This window comes from Neurospora tetrasperma (genome assembly GCF_000213175.1).
Source record: "Neurospora tetrasperma FGSC 2508 unplaced genomic scaffold NEUTE1scaffold_5, whole genome shotgun sequence".
Lineage (NCBI taxonomy): Eukaryota > Fungi > Ascomycota > Sordariomycetes > Sordariales > Sordariaceae > Neurospora > Neurospora tetrasperma.
Window position 1 is genome coordinate 1,662,373 of NW_009799103.1, and position 13,545 is coordinate 1,675,917.

A 13,545-nucleotide genomic window follows, 5' to 3' on the forward strand; every position below is an offset into this window, starting at 1 on the left:
TCGGGTCGCCCAATTTTGGGATTCCTCTTTTTCTTCTTTTTTTTTCTCTTCACAACACATAAAACATATGTTCCTTCATATTCACTCCGGTTTCCGTCTACTGCAATGACATTCTGGAGGGGAAAGTGGAGGATAGAAGAGAATTCTCAAGCTCTTACCCTCTACCTTTGTTTTTCTCTGTCGAGGAGTAGAGAAATATTTTGCCTGGGACATTTCCACCCACTTCATAAACCTCTCTGTTATCTGAGAGTATCTGCCATTGATTTACCTGCGCACCTTCATCTGTCGTGCTCTTTTTGTCGCTGACGCGCGCATGTTGAAAACTCAATGAGCTGATGTTCGCATGAATGTACTTGTCTTGATCACTTACTCGTACTGTAGTGTCGAGGTCCGAACATTCATGCTCGTTGCGCTCGTGCACATGGTATCGCCAGATGCAACCGGTAGACTGTCGGATTTGGGTGCCCTTTGACTCGGATGACCACTTCGACGGGCGACATGTCGATCTTTTGAATGGAGTGTCCATGGCACATGTGTCACAAGCTGTTCCACGACGCTTTGTGGTTGTTAGAGACCGACGAAGGCTTCGGTTCATCACCTATCACGGACACAACGTAAGGCTGCCATAACTTTATTTTGCCAATATATTCTTTTTTTTCTAACCCTTCCTTCAACGCCTTCCCTTTGGTGAAAGTGAAACATGTTCAAGGTGAATTTCTGCTGCGTCGGACTTTCTCCCTCTCAGCGCATGCCAAAAAAAAGCATGATGCACCACACCAACGTTAGTTCGACTGCCAGCGTAGCGTAACTAGGAACAGAGAGACCCCAGCAATACGTTCTCAGCAACATCATCGTCATGACCGCCGCATAGTACTTACAAAGAAGCTCACATATGCCGGACAACTGGCTGGGAAAACGTAGCAAAACAAGAATTTTCGAGTTCCACAAATCAACTCTCAACTACCCAACTTGATAACCACTACTCTAGTTCCATCCGTCTATCAGGCTTCTCAACCCCCGACGCATGACCTTTTTGGTTTAATGACCCTCCTTTTCCAGAGCCTCCAGCTCCTTAATCACAGAGCCCTTGGTGGCGATCTTCTTCAACTGGGTATCCTCCAACTTCTCGCCACCAGCATGTCTCATCTCGAGATCCTCAATAGCGCGGATCTTCTTCTGGAGAGACCTGATCTTCTTCGCATTGGCGCTCTGGGCAGCCGCTGCGGCGGCGTCAACGACTGGGGTAGCCTGTTGAGCAGGAGCATTGGGCTGGCGCACGTTCGAGCGGCTGCGGTGGTTGTTTTGGGTGCGGACAGCCAGGTTGTTGCTGCGCGACTGGCTGCGCGAGTGGTGACGCTGGTGGTTGCGATCGGGGCTGCGGCCGTCGACAGACTCGCGGGGAGGGGCAAGACCACCCTCGTTAGGAGTAGTCGCGCCCTCGCCCTGTGCCTGGCCCTCCTTGGCCTTCTTGTTGCGCTTCTTCTTGTTCTTCAGGGCAGTCTTGGACAAGTTCTCATCGTCCACAACGGCGCCGGGAACAGAAGGTCTCGCCGGCTCGGCAAACTCGGCGCCAGGAATCTGACGGCGCGGGCGGCCGAACCCATTAGGACCGACCTGAGGCACGCCATTGCTGACCGAGTGTGCAGCACCTCCCTCATCCTCACGCTTGAAGTGAAGAGGAGTGGAAGAGCCACGGGCGCCGGGCGGGCGGTAGGCACCGACGGGCTTGGAAGGCGTCTTGACAGTGCCAAGGTATGCCAAAGCCGAAGGGTGAGGAGTGGGCACGGGGTGCAGCGGGTCAACGTTGGGGAGGTTGTTAGCAGGAACAGGGCGCCAGATAACGTTGTACAACTCAACCATGTCCTCGTTATACATGATACCGCCACCAACGTGCCAGAGCTTGATGCCGTTGTCGACACGAAGACGGGGAGAAGTAGTGGCCGTCAAGATGTAACGGCTGTCGGGAGACCAGGTGCAGACACTGGGGTTACCGCTTTCAATAGTGGTGATCTTGCGATAATCCTTCTCAAGGTCGTAAACATCGATCTGACCAGCCAAGTTACCGAAACCGGCAACCAAGGCAAACCGGCCAGTAGGCGAGAAGATGATGGTGTTACGGGGGCCAAGAGGGAAGGAGTGGGTGGCGACGGCGCGGTGGTTGAAGATGGTGGTTTTCGCGGGCATGTAGCCGTATACGACACCGAACTCCTTGGAGTTGGGGGACCACGACACATCGTGGATAGGGCCCTCCTTGTCAAGAGTGACGCGAGCGTCGAACGAGCCGTTGGCGCTCAGGAGGTACATGTTGGTCTCGCCGTAGTAGCTTTTGTTGGACTTGTCAACCTCTGTTTGCGCCAGCACAATCAGAGCAGTTCCGAGCTGGTTCCACTTGAGCTGGACTTTGTCGGCCTTGAAAAAGGTCTTTTGCGAAATCGGGCTGGTGAACTGGGGAACGTTGAAGACCTTGACGGAGGCGGGATGTCCCTGTAACCAAGAGTTAGACGTTGATAGAGAAAAGTGCGATGCATACGGGAGATCAAGTAACGTACCTTGCGCTCTGGGACGAAAACAGCAACGTTCTGGTTCTTGCCGGGCGCGAGGGCAAAGTCGGAGACGCCCTCAACGCGCAGCTTGTTCCACACGGTGCCGAGATCGTTGCTGTTGTAGAACTGGACCTCGTTGGTGACGATGCGCGCGCAGAAGCGCTCATCCTCCGTGTACTGCAGGTTCCAGCCATTAGCAGACTTTTGGACGAACTTGCCAATGGGCTGCTTCTCAGCACCATCGGCGAGCTCCTCAATGGTGCGCCAGATCTTGAGATTCTTGGTAGCATCGCCATTCTCATCCTTGGCGGGGCGCTCCCAGGTGCTCAAGTAGGTACCGTGGGGGGAGAAGCTGAGTTCGTAGACGGCAGGGATGGGCAGCGACGTCAAGACGTGGCCGACGGACGCGTCGACGATGACGACGCCCTCGTTAGTGGCGTAGGCAAAGTAGCGGCCGCATCCCGAGTAAACACAGCACCGGAGATTCCCTTCGGGCTTGGTGAATCCAGGAAGGGCTTCGTAGACAGGGTCGGCATCAAAGACGCCGATGGCCTTCTGGGTTCGGTAGGCGAGCTGCAACGGATTGGCCATGACTAGCGAAAGTCACAGGTGATCGCGGTTTGCAGAAAGCGGTGTGGGATTCGTTTCGTTACCTGGCTCCTTTTCCCGGGGGACTGGAGTCGTCGCTGCGAGCAAGAGGCGGACCTTTGTTTTTCGGTGTTCGAAACGGGTCACGCTTGATGTCAAAGCTGCGAGAGGCGGAGCTCGTAAGCTTTGGTTGTGTGTTGGCGAAGGCGGAGTTGGGGGAGTATCGATCTGGCGCAACACAACAATGGTGATTGCGCAAAGGTAGAAACTCGACTAGCAGAAGCAGAGCAGAATTCGACAGTGCAACACAAAGCGACGCTTTTTCTTGCTGAGTCCTAGGTGGTGGTGGAAAGCGACTCAGGGACGGGGGGGCGGGAGGCGGAAGATATCAGATCTTGAATCGCAGATTGCCAACGAAGGGAGACCGTGACGATGGGACAACAATGCGATGTTGCTTTGGACGACGGCGAGGAACAAAGGGCACACGCCGTGGTGGAGATCCAAGAAGAATAAAAATCGACCGAATTCAGGAACGTGAACGATGAAGAGAAGCACCCTCAGGGAAGGAATTGGCAAAGGCGGTGCGAGTGTGGTTGACGGGGGGGGGAGAAAAAAAGAGGGGAGAGGTGGGTTAGGAGAAAGGGAGGAAAAGTAGGACAATGGAGAATGGCAGAGAAGGTGGACGCGAAGAAAGTTACGATACGGACGCGGTTCCACAGGTATCGTGGTTTCAGTTTTTTTGGTTTTTTTCCATATCTCTTACCTACACTTTTTTTTTTTTTTTTTTTCCTCTTCTTTCAACATCTCACTGCAGCATCGATATTCAATTGGGCATTGGCACGGGCACTGGCCACCCGACCAGCAGACGGGAGCTAAGGGGACCTGGGCTGCTCTTGTGGGCAATATGACCATAGAATATACACTACACGAACACCTAGAGATAGTCCAGCAAGACGGCGCGGACGAGTTGTTCGCCTTCCGTTTGGGCGATCTCTAACTTTTTTGAAGGCTTCATGCATTTCGAGGTCGCGGCGGTTGTCCGTTCGCTGATTCAGACCTCTGCCACACGGACCTCCAGATTGGCAGCGGAGGACCTCGAAGGGACCGAACATTGAACGGCGGAGCCCCGCCGTGGGGCCGTGTTCCCTTCAGAGTCCCGTCTCGGTGACATTGGGTGACAGTCGTTAGTGACCGTACCCGTTCCCACACTCAATCGCCTATACAATCTTGGCAAGAGGTGCGTGCGTGCACACACACACACACACACCGCACTTCTGTATTGCAGAACTTCGTCAAAATCTATTATTTAATAACAATTTCTAAATTAATTTAAAGCTATTTCAGCGTACAAGGTAATTAAAACACTAGTAATCAATTAAATTTATTACGATAATACCTCCTAAGACGATCCTCAATTTAAAACCCGCCGGTATAAAGCGATCCTATATTTAAAGCGGCGCGCTAATAGTCTACTTTAACAAAGATTAAGACTAGGAAAATCCCAGCTTAATAATCCTACAACGCGCCTCCTCCCGCCCTAGAAAGAAGAGCCGTAAAGCCGAGTAATCTATTGAAACTATCCCTAAGATTATTCTTCCTAAGAAGAAGGTTACTCCTATTAAGGCTATTCCTATTAAAGCTACTCCTAAGAAGGCTGCTATTAAGAAGGCCGCCGTTAAAAAGAAGGGGAAGGCCCCTACCCCCACCGTTAAAGACCCAACGCCAGAACTGCCTTCGTCCTTCCCTAAGCTCGCAATACTTATTGAAATTTCTAGTAGCAAAGAGGATTCTAGCGACGATAATAAGGTCGAGTAATAATTCTCCGTCCGCCTTACCCCTAAGAAGCGGGCTCTCGATACTTTATTTTATTTATTGGGTAATAATGATAGCGAAGTAGCCTCCCCGATTAAATTAATTACTTTAGTACTACCGGCCTAACCCCGCGCCCGCAAACCGACTATTCTAATACTGCTACCTCTTCCTAAATACCCTAAATCGATATAGGTCTAATTTAGTATAGTCAGTTCGTATATTACTATTAGTTGCAATAAACTACTACCTATCGAAGACTGAAGTACATTTAGAGAAGTAGAAATTAAATAAAAAAATAATAGTAAACTCTATAAATAGCGGTTTAGGACGACCTTACTTAGGGATATTAAATAATTATAGTAAAATTATATGGAAGAGATTATTAATAATAATACGGCCGTAGGGATAAAATAATTAATTATTTTATATAATATTAGTTATACTATTATTATTTATAATAACCGTTACGCCCGGACTATTATTTATAATAAAATTATCTCTAGGAAGGAATTCTTTAATAAATATAATAATATTAAGTACAAAATTATTATAAAATTGTACCTCTACTATATTAATTAATAATATTATTTTACTATATTATTCAAATTTCGGTTAACTTAGCCGCCTACTAATAAAATCCCCGCTACTCCCTCCTCCTGTAGTAGTATACCCTCTATTCCTACCCCCTCTCATAATTTAATTAATCCTTTTATTACCCTACAAACGGCTGACATACTATCATTACGAAGGTTACAGACTCCAGCTGGCATTAAGAAGCCTAAATGTATTACAATAAATACTATATTAATAGAAATTAAGAAGAATTTAAAGGAAGACCGGCAATAAGAGGAACGTATGGGAGTAAAACTATATAGTACCGTATATTAAAAATTAATATAAGTATAAGTATATAGTTTTAACTATAAGTATAAGAATTATAATAAGGTTATTAAATATTAAATATACTATATTATTAACGGGAGTATAACTTATTATAACCTCAATATTAAAAATATAGGTAAGTAGGTACGCGCAATCTCATTGGAGAAGGCTATAGTAATTAACCCGCCCGGTAATTTAATACGAAAAATATTAGGGAATAAAGTAGTAGTTGCTTTTATTAGTATTAATAATAGTAATAAACGTAGAGGAGGAGGTAATAATCTACTAATTAATATTAATATTATTAATAATATTAATAGTAATAATAGTAGTACTAATATAGAGATTATAAATAATCTATTATAAATTATACTAAAAAGGGATAATTTTAAAAGTTTATATTAACTATACCCTCCTCTTCTATATCTACTATACCCGCTACCATACTAATACTTTCCTCCCTACTTTTAATTTTCCTAAATTTAATTACTTCCTCTTTATACTACTGGCGGCTTTACAATTAACGCAGTAATTATAAGCAGCTTTAATTATAATAATATAGTAGGTACTCTCTTCTTTTTAAGTAAAATAATAACTATCAATTTATATATACCCTCAAAGTACTTTACTACTATATTCTATAGGTACCCAACTAATTATAAGACTCTTATTACTAAATGTACTAACCCTTCTCCTATTTCTATAACAATTATAATTTCTACTTAATTACCGGTACCGCTATTAATTATACCTTCGTCGGTAATAAATAAGGGGGACGAAGGTAAGGAAATTAAAAAATCCCTAATAGAGGCCGGAGAATTATTTATACTATATTTATTTATACCTTCAACCTTCGGTCTCCGTTTATTACTACCACCCCCTACCCCGCTTAATTAACTAGCTAAAAAGCTTATTACGGAATTCTTTAAATCTTTCTATTGATGTTACTATATTGGAAAATCAACCGAAGCAGGGTTAGTATATAGAATTTTAATTGCTTTAAGGAATAAATTTCGGAGTAAAGAGGCGCCTCCCGATATATTCGCGCTTGGAAAATAGCTAGCAGAATAGTTTACAAAGCTAAGTTTCACCCACAACCTCTATATAGCGTTTAAGGACAATATTAAAGACTTTCTTAAAATTGAATATTTAATACTAGCAATATAGTTAAACTATAGTATATATATCCTCTAACCCTTATTACTATAATTTAATTAATTAGTATATACTTTAGACCTCCGATTTAATACTATATTTAAATACAGCGTTACTAAAGCTCTCGCTTCTATAGCGGACAATACAACTACTAACAGTCCCAGCGAATAATAATAATAATACGAGTCAATTTATAGCAAAAGAGGGGGGTTTTTAATATTTTGGCATTATTATATAGATAAATATGATTTTTAGCACTTCTAGCACTTCTGGCACTTTCAGTATTTCTAGCATTTCTAGCATTTCTAGTATTTCTGGCATTTTTGGTATATAATTTAATTTAATATATATAAATCCATTTCTCCCTTCTACACTCTCTACCGCCGCCCTGATATAGTACCCGTCTTTCTATATTCGATTAGTTTGTTAATATATAGTTTCTTATAATCTTTATTTATATTATTAATTTAATTTATTATTAATTTTATATTCTTAAAATAGCTATGGATCTATTATATTTTATACTCCATATCCTACGCTAATTGTTTAAGAAACGCAATAAAGTTGTTATTTAACATTTTATTACCGCCTTCGTTATAGTATACCCTTTTAAATTACTATTTAAAATTATTAAAATATATTTTAATAGGGTTAAATTTAGGAAAGTATAGCAGTAAATACTATAATAAAACCCCCTTTTAATTATATACGTATTAGAGTTCGGTATAGGGGTGTTAATTAATATTATCTATTACTAAAATACTATTATAGCCGGGAAATAAATTTATTTTAAGGAATAGATATTTCACTATCTAATCCCAAACTCTGGCTAAGTCCGTCGCACCTCTAAATACTAATATATTAAGTAGTCTATTTATTATAATAGTTATAAGGAGGTAATACTATATACTATAAATAGATTTATTTAATACTGTCGTAATAGCGCTATAGGGTACTTAATTAGTACAACGACCGCCGTCCCTTTGATTTATATTAAATTTGTTATAGAATATAAATATCTTTGTAATAAATAAAGAGATTTTTAATATTTATTCGGCAATTAGTATAGGAGATTATTATAATACTTTTATATAAAATCACTTCTTCTTCTACTTCTCTTATCGAAAGTACTACTATATAATCTCAGTCGAAATATATACGTTATATTCGTTAGTTAGAAAAGTATAGATCTTATCGAAGTATAAATTAAATTTTAATACGAAGAGGTTTATAACTTCCTTTATAATATTAATTATAATTAACAAAGTATAAGAAGTCATATAGTATATATTATACCTCAAGTGCCTATATAGGAAGCTTTTTAGCATTTTAGAGAATTCGCAATGGTAGAAATACCTTACTAGTATCCGCCAAAGTATATTTATACTTCTATATACTCCTTATACTTATATTAATAGTCTTAGTAATATCGTTAGAATATTTACTATTTACTAATATTATTATTATTAATACCTTCTAGCGGGTATTAGGGTAGTATACTACATTAATAATAGTTTAAAAGACAATATAAATATTAAAATTAATAATTATACAATCTACAGTATTAAAATATCGACTTTTTATGCCAGTTTTAGGTAAATTTCGATGTTAAACAATTGAGTTAAGTTGTGTAAAGCGATGTCAAATAGCCAGATTTGTCAAATGCGGTGTGTGTGTGTGTTTGTGCACGCACACACCCCGCCAAGACTGCACAGGCGATTGAGTGTGGGAACGTAAGCCCCGTAGGGACCAGGGCGAGCCTATCAGATGTTAACGGGCCCTATCACGGCGGCCAGCCGATCTCCAACACCCCCAACAGGTTGCGGCCCCCGGTGTTCTAGGCTTTGTTGTCCCTTGTTCGAGCCGCGGCAAGGGCCAGTCAGCGGCGCGCCAAGTTACGGCCAAGGCCCCTGCCCGATTTGCCTTTTCGTCAACGTCAACGTCAACGACATAGGACCCCGACGACGCTCAGGACAAGAGACATCGGACCGGGGGCGACGTCCACCACTGCGTTCTCTGCTCAACCTGCCATCCTAACAGAGGTTATCCATTTTTATGACCTGTTCCATTAAGTTTCGTCACCACGTTACTCGATGCTCCATCTCACGAAAGTTACACCCAAGTGAAACTACCAAACTCCAGCTTGGTCGTTCCTGAAGAACACTTTCAGGATACACGCGCCATCACTTCCGCATGTCCTGCCAAATGAAAGATGCTGTAGAGGTAGTGATACCCTTCTTGATGGCTGGTGCTGTCCTTCACGTTAGGTACCTCTATACTACTACCTCTATGTTCAGACGTCCAAGCAATTGTGATACACATCCTGTAATACCAGGGGAGCCACAGTACGGTCCTCTTCGTCTCTTCGCGAGGTATTACGCACTACAAACGATCCTAATCCGCGGTCTATCTCGTCTGCTTTCCATGTCTTCCGCTTGCCTCCCGTGTACATCGGTCCCTTTGTTTGTTTCCTTTCTTGTTTCTATCCCCCTATAACGTTGTTTCCCCATATAACACACGGCAGTTGTTTCCAGCTTCAGTCAAAGCACACCAACACACTCTCGTTGTCCGGGCATGAGCAATTGCTGAGTGGAATAGTCCTGGTGTTTCATGCCGATATATGATAACTTCTATGTTGATGAATACATGACAAAGCCGACAGTTTCCAGTTTCCAGTTTCCTCTATCAAGTGAAAGTTGCGGCTGCCTGTATGTTGACCGTCGATGGAGTCTGGATGAGGACTGACTGAACGGCATGAACACTGCATAGGTAACGCGGAGGTGTCAATGTCAAGCATGGGAAAAACGGGAAGAGCTGTCGATTTGCTGCAGGCAAGTGCGAATTGCTGTACTTCGAGGTAAGTAGGCAGGGGTAGAGGTATGGAGGGCTAAACTGTCTCGGTGCCGATGTCCCAACCGCACCTTCCTCGTTGCATGGAGAGCCGCATTTGGGTTTTGGGATCATGAGGTGCAACTTCCACTTTGCTATTCTTCCATTAAGCAAGAAGCCTTCGCTGTTGGGGCTACATGACGAATATTGTACGCAGCTCGTCTCAGCAACATCATTCTCCGTTTTCTTCCAGAAAACATCACTTAGACGTACTCCATTGGCCCAGGTATGTCCTTCTTCGTCGCCATGTTAGAGTTTCGATGGACAAATTATTGACTTGGCCGGCCACAGGTTATCTGTTCTCGGTATTCCTTATAGCTACCATTGGAATTTCGTTCAGTGCAAACTTAGAATTGCGCATTCGAGGAGTGAGTATCGAGCATCTTGATGCCCCATCTTCACTTTGGTGGGTTGTCAGCAGACATCATCGTTATCTGAACATCTCCGCCTGGAAATCGTTGTTCTTGGTTGGTTTACGTCCGAGCCGAGGACGGGTTCAAATCATGCAAAAGGTCGAACAGGCTGAAAATCGAAACGAGTCAATACGTTGTCAAAGTTTCCGGTCGGGTAACTTCGACTTACAGCTTACGGCCAGCAGCAGAGGTCCAGCGGTGACAACCAGACACGGTATCTGAGGCGGGAGGAAACAAATATACAAGCAGTTGTGTCACTCGCGTCCTCTGTCAGCGCGCCGGTGGTTCGGCACGGGGTTTTTGACGGACCTTGCAAAGTCGCCCGGAGCCGTTCCCTAGGTGACTGCAACTTGAGGGAAACCATCCCTTCACCTCCAGGCATCCGCCTTTGCCACGTTTGCGCCAGCTTTCCATCGACCGCCTTTGCTTGCATCTTCCTCCTCATCACCCCGCCACAATTCCAAACCTTCACTTGAAACTTGTTCAGCTGATATCGACCTGCAGCATTGCAACTTAACTACACTCTACTGAAGCCGTCAAGCAGTTGACGTATTCACATCCCACGCTCCCCAGACAGACCAAAGTCGCAATGGAGTCCTCTCGTGCATCGGAGAGAAGGCGCTGCTGTGCAATGACGCCTCTTGGCTTCTCGCGGTCTCCCAGCAGCTCTCCTCTCGATGATTCTGACCTCGAAGACGAAAACAACGACACTCTCGGTACAGATAACGTGTGGGTCGATGTTGACGCGGTTTTTCCCCCGGCGCCGGCCACTTCACCGACGCGAGGCGATGATGAGCTTGCCGACGTTGGAATGGCCCGCCTTCCGGCTCCCCACCCCTCTGTCGAACATGACGAGAACAGTTTAAAAACTGTCGACAGCGCGGATTCTACCCCAATTCCAACCAACGTGCGATCGAAAGGTTCCAAGAGTAATGCCGATCTGGGCGGCTATTATTTCAGACAGGTTATGCACCTCCTTGAGAGGAAGCACCAGGACATCATGTTCTATGAAGACGTTGAGAACCACAGCATCATGCATCTGGATTGGGCAAGCGAAGTTAGAGACATCCAAGAGACTCAAGCTTCCCGCAACCACAAATCTGAGGAGGGGACTGGTCTTGCTTCTAAGCTGGAGGTAAGTGTCACAAGTAAACTAACGAGGTTCTTCTTCCACGCAGCCTTTTGCTAACATGGTTTCCTTGACAGTGGGGCAAAACTCTGTTCTTCGGTGACTGGTTATATGCCGACAACGGCCAGCGAGAGTATTACATGGAGATCCAGATCAAGCACGTCTCTGGTGATGATGACCAAGTCATTCGAAACTTGGGAATGAACCCCAACGAAGTTTGGATTGGTATGGGATGCGCGAAGGACACTCCGGCCCCGGGTGGTGATAAGCGCTCGCTTTCTTCGAACAGCAGCAAAATGTCTGCTGTGCAGCCTAAGAAGCTTCTTCTCTCGTCACTTGCCGGCACCCATTCTGGGTTTCCTTCAAGTCCCTCAGAAGAGCGTGGCAGCGAGGAGCTTGAAGACATTGCGACACGGGCCTTGACTAAGATGAGCAGGCACAGACCTTTGCCGACTACTCCTACCAACACCTCGTCGTCTGCACACAACAATCATGGAGATGCTACCCCCAAAACTGTTCACGTCGGATCCGAAGATATCGACCTCTGCAGCCCTAATGCCACTGTCAACTCTCCCTCTGATTCTCGTTGGACACCACTCAACTTATCTAGTAGAATCGCAGCCACCTCCAAGTCTGAACAAGACGTTGCGGCCGGCCCGTCGACAGATCAAGCTCCGCCATCACCGCGTCCAGCTTTTGCGCAACTCTTTGGTTCAAGATCGCCCCAGCTCGAGTCTGATCGCCCCATCGGCACAGGTATTCCCCGCAGCAAGCCCCTTGTTCCTCATAGCACCAGCTTTGACAGCATCGATGATGAGGGCGACATCACCATGAGCGATGACAATGTGGGTGAAACCGGAGATAACGGCGGAGGCGAAACCTATGAAGGTGACACTACCCAAAGCGAGATCGTCATTCCCGGGACTCCCTCGCGTTCACCCTCCCCTCCGTCTTCTCCCATTAAATATTCGCCCGACAGCGATCAACATCAGATGGCGGAATCCTCAACTTCCAAGGAGAACCAGAACTCTCGGGACACTCATCACTCACTTAGGGATTCCCTTACTCCCGGCCACAACACCCTCAACCGCCTCTGCACTCCTGAGCTGAACGGTTCCTTTGCCGCTCGCAAGAAGCGCTCCTCTATCTACACAGTCCGCGTGGTAGCCTTCTCCACGGAGCTTTCTCAAAACGAGAACGGCTTTAGCGGACCACCTTCTTCGCAGCGACACGCCACTCTGCTCGGTCACGGCGGATGGGTTTGCCCACCCTTTGAGGAGCGCGTGGCCAAATGGATGGCTGACTACGGCCATTTGCCCCTTAGCTGCTCCGCCATTCCGGAGCACGAGAAGAAGCAGCACAACAACCCGCCGCAGACACGCTGCCGTGCGCTGCCGGTCATGTTTGACGGGTCCGTCGACGACCCGCCGAGGTACTACGGCGAGCCGGCGCCCGTGTGGTGGGAGCTTGGCGATCCGTGCCTTGAAGACGTGTACTGGATGGTCTGGCAGCTGTTGAGTGGCAAGCAGTTCATTGGTTTCAAACGCGGTACTGGATTCGGTTTCCCTAGAACTCATACCAGCGGTGACGATGCACTCTTGGAGAGATGCCCGTTTAAGAGTCCGAGCGGAGAGGCTGGAGTTGGAAGTCTGGTCAAGGGGGAGGAGATCAGGCTGAGAAAGATGCGTGCGGATAAGGAGAAGAAAGAATGGGAGGGCATGGTGAACCTTAAGGGGGGCGAGGAGTAGATGATGAGAGCTGGGAAGGTAAGAAAGGGGGAGTGAGGCTTTTGTTTGGAGAACAAAGGAGGTTGTAACCCGTTTCTTTCCGGTCCATGCCTTACGAGTCTCGTTTAAAACTACCTAGGGTTCTTTACTGGCTCTGTTATGCATAAGTGCACGCAGAGCATTGGGGTCTGGTTTGGAGGGGGTTCTTTCTACTCGTTTTCATTTTTGCTCATTACAGCGGCTTTTTCATGTTCCCTCCTTTTCTTTATGAGCGAAGGCCAGGCGTTACGGACACTCAGTCTGGGCAGGTCAGATGGATACTCACTTGGCGTACAAGGCTCGGATTTGGACTGGATTCTTCTCGAAGGCTTTGGCATTATAAAGCTGAGAACTACGAAGCTATCAGG

General features: G+C 45.6%; 2 protein-coding genes across 2 annotated transcripts; one reads left to right on the forward strand and one right to left on the reverse strand.

Moving 5' to 3' along the window:
- Window positions 1-908: 908 nt before the first annotated feature.
- Window positions 909-3,194, reverse strand: NEUTE1DRAFT_85682 (uncharacterized protein; the record flags this gene model as incomplete). The annotated part of the gene is made up of 2 exons (XM_009854937.1): window positions 909-2,484; window positions 2,550-3,194. 2 exons carry the CDS (start codon window positions 3,132-3,134, stop codon window positions 1,039-1,041), a joined length of 2,031 nt encoding a protein of 676 aa, XP_009853239.1.
- A 6,935-nt stretch (window positions 3,195-10,129) lies between these two features.
- NEUTE1DRAFT_48267 (uncharacterized protein) lies at window positions 10,130-13,159 on the forward strand (the record flags this gene model as incomplete). The annotated part of the gene is made up of 3 exons (XM_009854535.1): window positions 10,130-10,336; window positions 10,827-11,417; window positions 11,489-13,159. 3 exons carry the CDS (start codon window positions 10,130-10,132, stop codon window positions 13,157-13,159), a joined length of 2,469 nt encoding a protein of 822 aa, XP_009852837.1.
- Between the last annotated feature and the right edge of the window lie 386 nt (window positions 13,160-13,545).